Genomic DNA, 15,043 nt, shown 5'->3' on the forward strand with positions numbered 1-15,043 from the left:
CATAATATTATATGGCCTCAATTTATGTCTCCTGTCTATTGGGGATGTTCTTAATAAAATCCAAAGCAACATTTGGAAAACTGTGTTGGGTTGCCTCAAAGTATTCCCAATGTTGTAATCATCCATGAACTGGGATTGCCTTTGCTTGCCTAGAAGTTACTTTGGAGAAGGATTTCTAACTTCTCAAAAATGCTTGCTCCCACTTCAAATTCCCTTTATGAAGATCTTGCATGGATGTAAACAAGTGAGACACCAGCATCTTTAAAACTCAAATGATGGCTGTCTTGGACAATATTGCTATGACCTCACAGGATCTCACATTGCGTCCATGCTCCGTAAAGCGCAGGTTGGTGAAAGCTGATTGGGCAAATACATGGGCAAATACATCGGACAGGATTGGCAGCTACAAATCATGCATGGAGTATGCAAAATTTAGGCATCCCCAAAAGGTGCGCTTATTATATCTGAAGATATTCCGTTGCAATCAAGCGAGGAGGATGTATATGCGGTTCAGATTTAACCTGTTACTTACTAAAGAACGTACGCAACATTCGAAAAACAACTTGAATACGAGTAGGGATGTTCTTTGGCGATTTTGTGGTACCGATTTTGAACCTGAAACTTTAAAGCATTTAGTTTTGTATTGTAGTTTCTTCGAGAGATGTAGAGAATTCACCTCAGTCGTGTGAATTATTTTGGGTTACCTGTATGTGGGGTAAGAGCACTGCCTTAATCGTAGCTCTAGTAGGTTTCTTAAAGATCTTAGAAACTAATATTTGTAGTAGGTCAGATTAATTCTCTTGAAAAATGGTTGGGCAGCTAATGACTAAATCTCATGGTTGTATTTTCTTTAGTAATTTTGTTTTGACCATGGAACCCAGTACCTGTTCTGTATACTTTGCTTCTCTATTGATTTGCCAATGTGAGGGGCATAATAACTCATTGATTTAAAATCTGAGTTGGGGGGTCACACAGCATTATGTGACATTGTAGTATGTATATTTTAGCCCTAAGTAGATGCTTTAGTCACTTATTTTGGATTATGGAATGTTTTAATTCTTATTGTTTATGTAAATAAGTATTTGTAAATGAATGATCTTAAGATGATGTGTTAAAAGAACAATTTATTTTTTTAAAGGTGTTTTCTTACCAAATACAAATTTTAAAAAAAGAAACCGTCCAAATCACAGAAAATTACATGAGAGAGTGGGATAAAGGTCTCACTCTCTCCAGGTTAGAAATTAAAAGTCCTAAAGTCCAGCAAAAACAGCTGGGGGTCTCTAAGGTAGAAGGGAATCGCCACATTTCTGTGAATTCTCCCTAATAGTCGACCTGTCTCTCACCTGTTCTTCTACATCACTTAACATCTCCGCTACCAATATCTTTCCCTGATATCACTATTGTCGAGCGCCTCCCCTGGTGTCCTTCATGCGCTAATTGAAGGATATTGTTTCTCAATTAATATGGGGAATCAAGCAATCTCCTCAAAGAATGCATCCAGAATAGTCTGACCTCTCGAAACACTTGAGTACTCTGTACTATCATTTTCCATCCTGTAGAGCTTTTTGTCATATTTGTTTCTTCATCCTCCTTGGTGGCTTGTGTCCATTCTTCCTTTGAAATTCCTGGTTGAATACTAGCAATTGTGGATTCTTCATTTCCTTCTGTTTGGGAACTCGTGTCATCCTCTTTCTCCTGTAATCGGGATTAGCAATTGGCTACTGAATTCCTCTTTCAGGCGTGTAAATTATTTTAGCATTGTACTGCATGATATCCACCATCCAACGCCAAATTGTTGGGGTTGCTGACATCAGTCCTTTGGTACTCATTACGTGGATTAAAGGTTTGTGATCAGTTCTAATTTCTGTCAGTAGACCCCATACTAGCATTTTAAAATGCTTTAATGTACAGTATATTCCTCCTAACGCTTTCTTCTCTATTGTAGAGAATATTTTTTCTGAACCTCACAACATCCTTGATGCGAATGCTACCACTTCCTTTTGCTTCTTGGATTTGGTTTAGCACTTCAATTCCCACATTGCTGGCATCTACTGTGATAACATTTTTTGCAGTTGATTTACACAATTTGAGTATTGGGGTTTGGTTGATGTCTGAATTTATCCTGTCTAAATCTCTCTGGTAGACATGACCATTCAAATCTAATGTTGTTCATCAGATCGCTTAATATTTTAGTTTTGTCTGCAAAATTCAATATGATCGTAGAATAGTATTATGCCATAACCGGGAAAGATTGCAGTTGATCTTTGTTGTTTGTAGTTGCTTTTTTCGTTCTTGTTTCAATTAAGTTCTTTTTTGGTTCGGTTTCTTTGCTGCTAATAGTATGACCCAAAGATTCCACTCCTGTGACTCTGACTTTGCATTTCTCCAGCTTAAACTTGAAACCCCTCTTTCATTATATGCAGAACACCCAGCAGCCTAGCAACATGATCTTTTAAGTTCATTTCTGTGACTTCTTCAAAAAGGTAAACCCCTTCAAAACTGTTGCCGATTGAGTCTCTGAAACACTGCCACAGCTGATGCTGAGCCGAACGGCTTGCGCCTGAGCCTAAACAACCCAAACAATGCCACAAAAGAGGTTTGTGATTTTGAATAGTCATCCAGTTCTAATGATATGCTGATGACAGATCGAATGTCGCGAAGTATTTAGCTGGGTTTATTATTTTCTAAATTTGACTTGCGTTGGGTAAATGGTCTCTATCCACCTATGTTTGTATTTAAATCCATATCTTCCACACACATTCTAATGGAATTATTGGGTTTCTGCACTATTACTGTAGGTGCTAGCCGCTCAGATGACTCTATTGGTTCTATGTTTTCTTTGCGTAGCTTATCCAGATCTTTATTCAATTCTCTTGTTCCTATAGGTATTCTTAGCACCTTATGCACTGCCGATTCAGCTCCTCCCTTTAAAACAATGTTTCTCTAATCCCTTTCTACCTTAATATCAGGGAGTGAAGGATCTTCATGTATCCAGTTATTAACTGCCACCAACTGGGCAGGCCAGTAATACCTCCTTAAATTGGGTAACCGAAGACCCCCATCCCATTCAGAACGTTGTAGTGTGACCAAGGCAATGCAGGGCTGCCTGCTGCCCCACAGGAGGTCTCGAAGGGTGGCATCAACTGTATCAAATTCCGCTTTAGGGATGTGGAGTGGGGTGTTTTGGAGTATATATAGGTATCTGGGCAAAGTTAACATCTTAAATGGGGCTGATTTCCCTATTATCATTAGCGGGAAGGTTTTCCAATGTATTACATCTTGTATACACCTATCGCTAGTGGGGTGGAGGTTTGCAGGTATAAAATCTTTAAGGTCCGGCCCTACTCGTATGCCTAGGTACTTAAAACCCACAGTAATAACCGGGCATTCTTAATCGCCATTATAGTGTTTGAATCTTCTACATCAATAACATTTGGATTTTTGTCTCAGACTTGAGTTAGTCAATTTTCTGACCTGACTTCCCTTTGTCTTTCATTCTATATGCTCTTGTATTTTTGTCCTTGATTATAACCTTTTCTCATCTGAGCTACTTCTGAGTTGGTTTTTACATCGTCCTCTTGTATTATTTGTATTTCCTTGGCACCTGCATCTTGGTGCTGTACAGCCTTTATGCATTTAGGTCCTAATTCCATAGTTCTTGCTATGTCAACAGCTTGTTTTAAGGTAGCATCTTTGACATGCCATATTTTTTGTTGTATGTGCGGGTCAGCAGTGTGTAACATTAACTGGTCTCTGATATGTTAATCTGGTAATATAGTGCAATTACAGGTTACAACCAGCCCCCAAGAGCTGCTATATGGTTGTCCACTGATTCTCATTTGTTTTGTTTTCTTGTGAAAAAATTGTATCTTTCTGATACAGTATGTGTTATATTCTCAAAGTGTTTGTCTAGTTTTACCATCACTATATCGTATTTCCTGGTTGAACCTCCAGAAGTTGTATCTTCTGATCCTTCCTGAGTTTATCTCTGCTAATGTGCAAAATGAATCCTGGTCCTTCTACTCCTAAACTATTTAATAGAGTTGCCTCCTTGAAATCATCGTTAAACTTTGCACCAGCAATCGCCCTTAAGTAAACTTCTAATGTGCCGTCCACTATTCCCATGGTATGGGAGGTTCCCCTGGCGTTGATGGAAATGGGGCTGGTATTTTCTGCATATTTATACTTTTTGTGCTTGATTAAACTTTGTCCTGTTTTTGTCCTGTTTTTCTATATTCTGTCTTTTAATTGTAGAGCTTTATTTAAGTCAATGTGTCTTTATTGATGTCCAAAGTAAACTTTCACACCACCTGAACACTGAGTTTGCGTGGTCTTTTGGGGCGTTCAAACACAAATCGTGACATTAACAATCCCGGCTTTGTAAAGTAGCATGCGTCTTTAATTGAGAAACGTGTTCCTCACTCTTTTAAGGTGCTTTCGCATTGCATATCTCTGGGGCTAAGATTCTTTTATCTTAGGTAAGGCTCCAGTTCATGCAGTGCACGCTTACCTTTGCTCTCATGCTCCACTAACAGCCTTATGATTCTCTCTCGCTTAATGCGTCCTTTGGGACCTCATGCTGCCCTCTCCGATATGGCATTGGCACCAAATACCATACTTTTCTCTCAGGCAGGCGCTCCAGAGATGAAGTCCCACTTCCTCCCCTCTCTGATATGATTAAGGAGAGTACGATATTCTGTCTGTTTAACCAACGCTCATCTTGGTGTGGTCCTCCTTGGGCTCACTCGCCTCTCGTCACCACAAAGATGTTATAATTCCGCCACAAGCCACACAATGAAGCCACTCTGTGGTTTAACAGGTATGTTTATTGGAGGACCCCACACATTAGAGGTTTGTCTCTCTAAGTTTACTTTCAATAACTGTCCCCTCAAATTGAACAACATTCTCAACCGGTTCTGTTCTGGAATCTATCCACGTTTGGTCATGGATTCCAGAACAGATCGAAGTTTCCCAATGCAACGTGTGATGGTCCTCATTTTCAGTATGTAACCAAAAATAGACGGTTTTGCCCATGCATTCTTCATGATGGGGATGGGTGTACGTATTGGAAGTAACTGTATGACAAACTGCTTTGTGATTAAAACTCTTTATAAACATATTATTGTCTGTCTGCGCTTATGGCTTGAACTGCTCGGTTTCAAATTTTATGGAAAATGCAAATACGATGTATAGGTTTCAGATATTTTATATTTGCCAGTTACGGTATCTTTACAGATCTGTGGAATAGATATTTTATCTTGGAATGCTATGTCTACTTTCCTATACAATGAGTGTTATCCCATCAAATGGATTGGTTAGATTTTACTACTCCCCAAGTCTGTCCAGATTGTTGTGAGTGGGTTCTTCCAGGTTGCTTTAGAGGTCATTTCTGTCAGTGATTTTGTTTTTACTTGGAACTTTTGGAGAATTGGTGGCTGGGTGTGTCATCTCAATCTATCAGTATGCCAGATCACAAAAATGTATCTTGGTGTGTCATTGTCTGAGCATTTCCTGAGTGCGGAGCGGTGACTTGGGCTGATAGATGCTTATATGGCAATTGCTAGTTTACAGTGTAATTCTTCAGACACAGAGTTCTTCTTTTCTTCAGGAGGGTTTAGAAAGATATTTCTCTTTAGTAGCTGTGCTTTCATATAGCCTAATTACAGAATGCTGGTGGTACCCAAGATACAGGGAACAAGCTTCTGGCAAGGCTTGATATTCTGAGATTTAGGCGAACATTTTGGGCAATGACAGGTTGTGGAATTCTCTTCTATTCCTTTTATGACTGGCATCTTCTTTGATGGCTTTTTGTAAAGGATTTGAAACCTGTCTATCTAAAATAAACTACCAAACCAGTGTGTTGTTTTTGGATGATTTCTAAGAGTGCACCGTTCAAAGAATTGGCTATTGACTGTCATGATGGAGATGCGGGTGACTTTTCTTTTGTGGCACTACTTTTATTAAATGATGTTCCCTGTATTTGTACTGTATTTAGTGTCCTTTTTTACTCTCTCCATTTTTGTGTGTATGCTGTATAGTTTCCAATATGCCTTCTGACCAGGTCAATGCTTCATGAGATGCATACGATGAAGCAGGATAAAATCCACTTAATATTCCAATCTGCTTGCATTGTTTTTAAGAAATACTATTGCAGTGAGCTTATTTGATGGACACATTTTAAAATCTTCGATGGGCAAGGGTGTTTTTAAACAGTTTGGTAAAGGAGAGTAACAAATTTGGCTTAACCTGTGTGTCCAGTTTTTTTAACATGTATTGTTTTGTTAATGCAGTGCGTCTTGATTTGTTTTTCTCAGTAAAATGAAACTAATTTGGAGAAGTGCATTTTTAATGTTTTGTAATTTTGTGTTTCCAGGAGTATCACGATCCAGCCTCTTACATACCAGATCGTTACGAGGGCACAAAGATTGTTTTGAGAAATATCATCTAATAGCTAATCAGGATTGTCCAAGATCTAAGCTCTCCAAAAGCACCTACGAAGGGGTGAAAACTATTTTAAGCAAAAAGATTAATTGGATTGTTCAATATGCACAGAATAAGGATTTATATGCAGATGCAGAATGTCCGAAAACATCACAAAATCAGCTTTACAGTTATAGACATCAAGGCGATAGGACTTTACTGCCACAGTTTGATTCAGAAGTACCAAGGTATTCTTCAAAGTGGATTGATGGAAGTGCTGGAACATTCTCACAGTGTTCGCAAGGTATTTTGGAACAGAGAAACTCCACTGGATTTGGACTTGATATGCTACAAAATGCAGGTGCCACTTTCTGCCACAGTAGTGTTGTATGGTCTAGTCCGACCCAGGCAGAGGAGAATGAAAAATCTACACAGGAATCAAAGACCAGCATTCATAGAACCCATCCCCATTTCAGCCAAGAGGAACGTAAGTCTTGTGGCTAGAGGTGCATCTATTTCTGATTGTATTGGTAAATTTGATAATTGTTTACACCTGCTATACATAGTAAAACCGCAACCCATACCAACATTTCTGCTACAATTGCACGCTAAGAGGTGTCTCAATTTCATTGTGGACCAGGAGTGTTTCAGTTTAGATATGGAGATTTGTAAGTCGTATCTTATGAATAGAACCGATGCAGTCAAACAGGCTACTCTCCAATCCCTTTTATAACATTCACTGTGTTGATATACCTCCAATATTTGCATTAAATTTAGACACTTCATTGGACAATAGCAAAATGACCCGCTCATAGGGAAGGGGTGGGAGAAGAGCCACAATTGTGTTGCATCCTGTTGGGTAGAATTTCCATCTTGTGTGTCATTTTCCCCATTTGTTGTGTCCCTCAGCACTTTTTGCTGCACCATTGGACTTTTCCTGAGTGAGTGGGAACCTTTTTCTTCACCCACTCCTTTTGAATGTAACTCTGTGAACCTGTTTTGGTTGCTTTTGATGGAGCATGTTTTCCTCCATCTTTCTAGTGGCATCTGTATTTTACTATTGTAGCACACAGCACCGTCTGTGTAGTGCTGGTAGAAGCTCCTTGAGCTTCCCTCTTTTGGTCTTCTTTTTTTCCCCCCTGTGCTAACATTGTTACCAGGATAGGGGGGAATTCCTACCAACACTTTGTGAGATCAGCACACACGACCTTATGTGAAGTGCTGAAGGGACACACAGTTTCCCTTTGTTCAATTATGCTGTAACTTTCTAGTTATAGTGACAAATCTGAATGGCTTGCGGCAGTGGATGTTCTCTACCGGTTTTTGTGAAACTACATTGCAGGCTGTATTCACCATTGACCTAAAATGGTGCCCGTCTTCTTTTTTTGACAACTCATAATGACTTGTCCTTTCTTGAACCTTCTTCTGCCGACTTGGGTGTGGGAGCTCCTGATATGTCTTTTGTCTTCACTGGGTTTCCATGGGAAAGCCCGCCCAGAGGCACCAGTGTATCTTGGAGGATATGAAGCTGGGAGGACACAAACGCCTTGGGTCTTTGTCCTCCAGTATGTCTGATTGGAACCAGTTCTGACTGGATGCCTGGCCACCATCACAAGTTTGAATGTAGCATGCATTCTGATTGGCTGGGTTCCTGTATACAAGGCGAGGGTCTTGATCCAGAAGCCACTCGAAGATCCATTACGAAGAAGGAAAAAAGGGTGCCTGCAGCGACTGCCAGAGCTCACTGAGTGACCACTGCAGCTCCAGCCCTTCGCTCAGTGCGACTGGGAAGATCCAGATGGACGACTTCCTCCCTTGAACAAGTGGGCCTAACCAGTCCCGAGACCAGCTACAGTTAGAGCCATCGCATGGTGGGCTGCGACCGTCCGGGCCTGCAATCTCTGAATACCCTGGGACCTCTAGCACTGCTGCAGTGCATCACCTCGCCAAGTGCAGTTCCGGCTGCTAACTCATGGGGTATCTGTCTGGGCATACAGAGACTTCATCCTGATGGTAGAAATCCCCTCAGCTGAGTCGTGGACCAAGAAAAAGAAGGAAGTCTGGCGGGATGACAACCGTTGCTGCTGCAAAGCCTGTGTCGAGCCTCCACAACCAATTGTTACAAAGATCGTCTGCTTGGGCATCCCTGTGTCTGAGTCTGAACGTCTGCTCCCGCCAAGAGGTCTTCCTGTGGCCACCAAGGCCAGAGATCCGAACCAGAGCTGCTGTCCTTCTTTGGGCACTCGCCAGTGACATTGTTGTTCTTCACTGAATAAGGTACTGTCATACTCCTGGGTACTTACCTCGGCAGTTGTGTTGCTGTTCACTCCACTTGTAGTCACGTTGGGGAGAACGACCCAACTGTGGTCTCCCAGGTCTTATGACATCTGTCCTAGGGGTGGAAATCTGTCAGGTGGCCTACCTAGCCCCCCCTGAACCCTTAGAAGTAGTCTTCGATTACTTACTTGCTAAGAAAGACATCTACAATGGATTGCTGTTCTCCCGCAGATTCCTCATCAGATAACCCTTCCAGGATCTGCTGCTTTAGAAAATTATTCGACATTGGGCGTAGTGCACCTTAACTCAGCCGTCAATCCGTCTTTCCTTGGTCGTCGTCTCTGGACGTGACGTTGGTCAACGTACATAAACTGCGTCACTACGCCCCTGTACTTCTGTTCCTTTTTTCAGCATTCTGCTTGAGGAATACTGCTATTCTCCAGCATGGGGTCTGGCATGGATTCACATGCTCATGAATATTCCCCGTCAGGCTGGGAATCCTCGGTAAAGAAAAAAATCAGTATCCGTTTCGTTTCTGATCTGTCTTTCTTAGTAGTAACCAATCACTGATCTCTGGGTCATACTGCCCCCAGCCAATGACTGCCCTCTACCTAACCCCTCCCCTGGCAGCCATCTTCAGATTTTTACCGCACGTTCAAGTGTTGGGAGTCCTCGTGTTTTAGCTCTCGAGCTTTTACTGCATTTTTCAGGAGATTTTTCTCATTTTTTCAGTTAATCGAGCCTCAAGCGCCACAGTTTCTACTTCCGATAACGGGGACCCGTTACGGAATTCTTCTACGCCCCTCAAGGGTGAAGTTTTCATCGAGTTACGCTTCTTGGAGGATTCCAGAAGATCTGTGGCCTACCTCAACGGACATGGCCCAGGACAAGGGAAACTCTACGCCTGGATCCAAGCTGTTCAGGAGCTGCCCAGGATGCGGATTACAAAATGTTTTCAAGGAGGACGAGCATTCGAGATGTCTCTACTGCCTTCATGAGGACAAGACGCACGTGGAGAACGACTGTGCGTTCTGCAAGAACCTGACGGAACGGACCAAGCAAGATCGTCGTTCCCGCCTCGCTGCCTGGCTGGAGAAGGGCACAGCAGGTGAGAAGGCGAAGAAAAAGTCCGAGCGGTCTTCTAAGTCCTGTGAGGGCGCCCTGGCGAAACAGAAGGCCAAGCACCGCGAGTCCGCGGGCACCAGGAGCACCGAAAGGTCGGGCTCCTCGGCGGCCAGGCAGGGCGTGACTTCCCGGGCACGATCAACCACGAGCCAGCGCTCTGGTTCGGGGAAGAGGAAGTCCGAGAACCCGGTTAAGCTTCTGGAGAGGCCCCGGTTGATCTCGAAGGGAGCCGAGGGGGAGCGAGCCGATGACCCTCCCCCCAAAGCGAAGGCCCAGGACGCACCTAAGGTGGTGAGGGCCTTGATCCACCCGGTAAAGGCCTCTATCGAGGTTGTCGCAGCGGCCCTGGCGAAGCTGGCAGAGGCTACGCCGGTCGAGGCGGCCTCGGGGCCCAGAGTTTCCCTGCCACCGCGGAAGGAATCCTCTTTCCAGACCATCGTTCAGACCCCCGTGAAGACCCGGCGGAAAAAGAGGGGGGGGGGCGGTGGCCATTACGGACTCGGATTCAGCCTCCGAGGAGGATCCGGTGGAAACCGTGAAGGGCCTCAACGAGAGGTTCATAGGCCTCAACGAGAGGTTCGAGAAGGTTCGATCCCAGGGGAAGGTTCCCACTGATGTGATCGAAGATGGAGACGACGAGGGCCCAGTGGAGCAGCCATCCCGTCTGTCGCAGCCATTACCCGAGCCCCAGGATAGCTCAGCGGCCATTTTGTTGGCGATCCAATCCTTATGTACTGAGATAAGGACGAGGTTACCATGGACCCCGACGGAGGATCTAGAACCAGGCCCGTCGGGAAACCCTCCGAACAAGCGGAAGAGAGTCCACCCGTCTCCGCCCTTCGCACCCGCGAGGCCTGTGGACCCCTCGCCGGACCCTCGGGAGGATACGGCGACGGATACAGCGACGGGGACGGACGACGACGGCGATGACCCAACGGACATCCCGTCATCCCCTCCCGCCCCGTCCCCTCGGGCCTCTCCGCCCGACGAAATTGCCTCTTTTCACACCATGATAGCCAGGGCATCCGAGCTCTTCCAGCTCTGCCCTGAGGAACAGAAAAAGGAAGGGTTTCTTAACCAACGACGAGAGGCCAAGAGAAAGACGGTCCTCGCGGTGCCGTTGCTCGACGACATCTGGGACGAGGGGCTGGCTATCCTCAAGAACCCTTCCACGACATCCGCCAAGAGGGACAGATACGAGAAGAAGTACCGGGTCCCCGATGCCGCCCCCTTGTGCCTCAGGGCCCAGCCCACGCCCGACTGTCGTCTCCGCAGCGGCCAAGAAGAAAGCAGCGGGAGCGGCAGCTTCAACTTCCACTTCCCCGCCGGACGGCGAGGGCAAGAAGTTGGACTCCATGGGACGACGAGTCATCTCGGCGGCGGCGACGACGATTAAGGCGGCCAATGCCTTAGCGATTGTAGCCCGTTACGACAGGGAGCTTTTGGTTCAAGATAGCTCCTCTGCTAGACTTCCTACCGGACGACAAGAGGGCGGAGGCCCTACAGATTCTTCAGGAAGGAGAGGTGGCGTCGGATCACGCCATAACGGTGGCAACGGACATTGCCGATACCGGATTTCGCCAACTGGGCAACAGGGTTTGCCTCCGACGACGAGGATGGCTCAAGGCGACGGACTTTCGCCAGGACGTCCAGATCAGAGTGTTGGACAATGCGTTCGGCAACAACCTGTTTGGAAAGACGGTGGATGAGTCCCTCCAGGCCATCAAGACAGACACGGAAACAGCCCAAGCCCTAGGAGTCTTTCAGCAAGGGCGGCCCTTTCAGAGCTCTGGAGGCAGACAGGGAGCCTCCAAGGGATCCAGCGACGGCGGCTCTTCTTACCGCCAGGTAGCCTGCTCCTCGTCCCAGGAGGCCTATAGAGGCCGCGGCAAGCAAGGAGGGTCTCGCCACCGTCGGCAAGGAGGCCAAGGCGGCAAGGCCTCTTCCAAGCAGGACTGAACCGGCCGTAGCGTCGGGGGGACCCCACCGAAGCACCCCACTGGGAGGCCGGCTGATGAAGTTCGTCAGCGTGTGGGAGCCCCCTCTCCACCGACCGTTGGGTGCTGGACACCCTGGCCCGCGGACACTTGCTGGAATTTCAAAAGAAGTGTCCTCGTATTCCTCCCGTGGCCAGGAAGGAGAATTGCGTCCCTCAACTGCTGTTGGAGGTAAGGGCGATGCTCAAGAAGGGTGCCATCGAGCTCGTCCCCAAGAGGCTCTGGGACTCCGGAGTATACTCAAGATACTTCCTCGTCAGAAAGAAGACAGGCGGTTGGCGCCCCATCCTGGACCTGCGTCGGTTGAACAAGTTCATCGGGGCACAGAAATTCAGGATGGTCACCCTCCAGCACGTGCTGGGACAGCTGGAGGAGGGCGACTTCCTATCGTCACTGGACCTGGAGGATGCTTACTTCCACATCCCCATTCTAAAAGGACACAAAGTTCCTCAGATTCGTAGTCCAGGGGCGCCGCTACCAATTCGGAGCCCTGCCGTTCGGATTAAAGTCGGCACCCAGGGTGTTCACCAAGTGCCTCGCACCTGTGGCGGCGAGGCTCCGCCTGCAAGGGATCCACGTCTACCCCTACCTGGACGACTGGCTAATCCGTGCAAGGTCAAGAGAACTCGCCGTCTAACACACAGCGAGGACCGTCCGCCTGCTCACGGAGCTGGGATTCGCCATCAACTACCCCAAATCCCAACTGGTCCCGTCGCAGGTGGCACTGTTTCTGGGAGCGAAGCTCGATACAGTGAAGCGATTGGCATCTCCGTCGGAAGAAAGGACGAAGGCCATTTTGGGCAAGGTGCAGCACCTGTTGGCCACGGATGCGGCCAGAGTGAGGTCATCAAGTCCCTCCTCTGGATGATGTCCTCATGCACCTACCTTGTGCCCCTTTGCAGACTTCGGATGCGTCCGCTACAAAAGTTCCTCGACGTCCAATGGATTGAAGCGGCGGGCAGCTTCGAAGACAGGATCCCGCTCGACGAGGAGTTCCGTCGGGTGATTCTATGGTGGGGTGCCCGGGCGCACCTCACGGCTCAGGCCCAGCTTATCAGGAGACGGTAATGACGGACTCCTCCCTGGAGGGATTTGGGGCCCACACCAGAGATCTCCACGCAAGAGGCCTCTGGCTCCCGGAGGAGAGGTCTCTTCACATCAACATCAAGGAGCTACGAGCCGTGTTCTGGGCGCCCAAATCGTTCCTTCCGTCCCTCAAGGACAAAGTGGTGAGGATCTTCACCGACAACACCACCACGATGTTCTACATCCGGAAGCAGGGAGGCACCAGATCCCCAGCCCTATCCAAGGAGGCCCAGGATCTGTGGCACTTGGCCGTCGCCCAGGGGATGTTTCTGGTTCCCTTCCACTTGGCAGGAATAAAAAACACCATCGCCGACTCACTCAGCAGGAAGCTGCGCTCGTGCCACGAGTGGGAACTACGCCAGGACCAGGTGGATCGGCTCTTTCAACGGTGGGGCAAACCTCAGATAGACCTGTTCGCGACGGCGACGAACTCCAAGTGCCAGAGGTTCGCCAGCAGGTTCGCCCAGCTGAGGAGCATGGGCGATGCTTTCTCGTTCCCTTGGGACGGCCTGTTCCTGTACGCGTTCCCTCCGTTGCCGTTGCTGCTCCGTCTCATCAACCAGCTCAAGAGGTCCAGGTGCAGGATGATCCTTGTCGCACCGGCGTGGCCGAGACAGATCTGGTTCCCGGACCTTCTGGACCTGTCCACGTCCCCACCTATCAAGCTGGCGACGGACGCGGATCTTCTCTCCAGAGAAGGAGGAGCCATTCTCCATCACGAGCCGGAGTCGCTGAACTTGCAGGCTTGGCTCCTGCAGCACTAGAGTTTGGAGGGTACGATATCCCGGCTGACTGCAGAGAGGTTCTTGCAAAAGCCAGGGCGTCCTCAACTCTCAAATGCTATGGACATAAGTGGAAAGGTTCTCTGTCTGGTGCCGTGCACAGAAGATTAACCCTCTGCGGATTACGGCCCCTCAAGTATTGCCGTACTTACTGTCGCTGGCCAAAGCTGGACTAGCCCCGTCTCACTCAATCACGGTCTATAGAGGAAGTGATTTTTCAAAACACATTTTAATATGTATAAACATTTCATCAGGCTATTATAGCAGTAAAAAAGTTGTTCAGTATGTCCATGGTTCTTTCCAAAATCAGAGAAAAGTTCCACTTATTCACTTCCAACAATTTAAAAATCAGTACCAGGTGTGTGAGTAAGAGCTGAAAAAACACATAAGGCATTTTACATTAGATAATGCCAATGTACTTGGAGTTTTCTAGTGCTATATCTGCAAACCAGTGTATGAATATTTAATGGCCACTAGGGTGCCAGCAACTAGAAAAATCCAACCACTTGTACCGATAACACACGATGCTTGGATTGTACAGACACCTTAATGGAAGGGTCCTTTTTTAACATCTAAAAACTTGTATAGACATAAGACACAATATAATGTCAAAATGTGTAACACCGTCTATGTAGGCAATTCTATACACAGATCTAAAAAAACACATGAGACCAGCTCATGCTGTATCAAGGTCGACCGGTTTCCAAAGCTGGACTAGCTCACGCCTCCAAGATACATCTGGCTGCCATTTCCCGATACACCAGAACTACAGGACGGGCGTCCTTGTGGTCTCATCACCTGTTGAAGGAATTTATGAAGGGACTATTCCGATCGTTCCCGCCGGTGAAGGCTCCTGCCCCGGCGTGGGAGCTCAACGTGGTGCTGACCAGGCTCATGGGGGGGCCCCATTCGAGCCTATGCATTCGAGTTCCTGTCGTGGAAGACAACATTTCTTGTGGCCATCACCTCCGCAAGACGAGTGGGAGAGATCCAGGCCCTATCTTGCAAGCCTCCATAGTTGACTTTTCACGACACGAGGGTGGTGCTGAGGATGCACCCCTCCTTTAGGCCCAAGGTGCCGTCGGACTTCCACCTCAACGAGCCCTTGGTGTTGCCAGTTTTCTTCCCGTCGCCTTCGTCTCTGGCCGAGAGGACTTTGCACTCGCTGGATGTGGCTAGAGCGCTGAAGTTCTACTTGGACCGCACGAAGAGTTTTCGGAAGACATCACAGCTGTTTGTGAACTTTGGACCTGTGAATCAAGTGAAGGCTCTCTCGAAGACTTCCATTTCCAGATGGACCTCCGGCTGCATCATGCACTGTCACCGGTTGGCAAACCGACCGCTGCCCGGCCGTCT

The 15,043-nt window shown here is 47.2% G+C and overlaps 1 protein-coding gene across 2 annotated transcripts in view; it reads left to right on the top strand.

Moving 5' to 3' along the window:
* Nucleotides 1-15,043, top strand: part of C7PH21orf91 (chromosome 7p C21orf91 homolog) — a 194,770-nt gene that overhangs the window by 117,012 nt on the left and 62,715 nt on the right. For both annotated transcript variants that reach the window (XM_069636402.1, XM_069636403.1), the window contains exon 3: nucleotides 6,374-6,907. In XM_069636402.1, the coding sequence (XP_069492503.1) occupies nucleotides 6,374-6,907 (534 nt within the window). The remainder of the gene's footprint in view (nucleotides 1-6,373; nucleotides 6,908-15,043) is intronic.

Source organism: Ambystoma mexicanum, chromosome 7p, assembly GCF_040938575.1.
Source record: "Ambystoma mexicanum isolate Mex_15411 chromosome 7p, UKY_AmexF1_1, whole genome shotgun sequence".
Taxonomy (NCBI): domain Eukaryota; kingdom Metazoa; phylum Chordata; class Amphibia; order Caudata; family Ambystomatidae; genus Ambystoma; species Ambystoma mexicanum.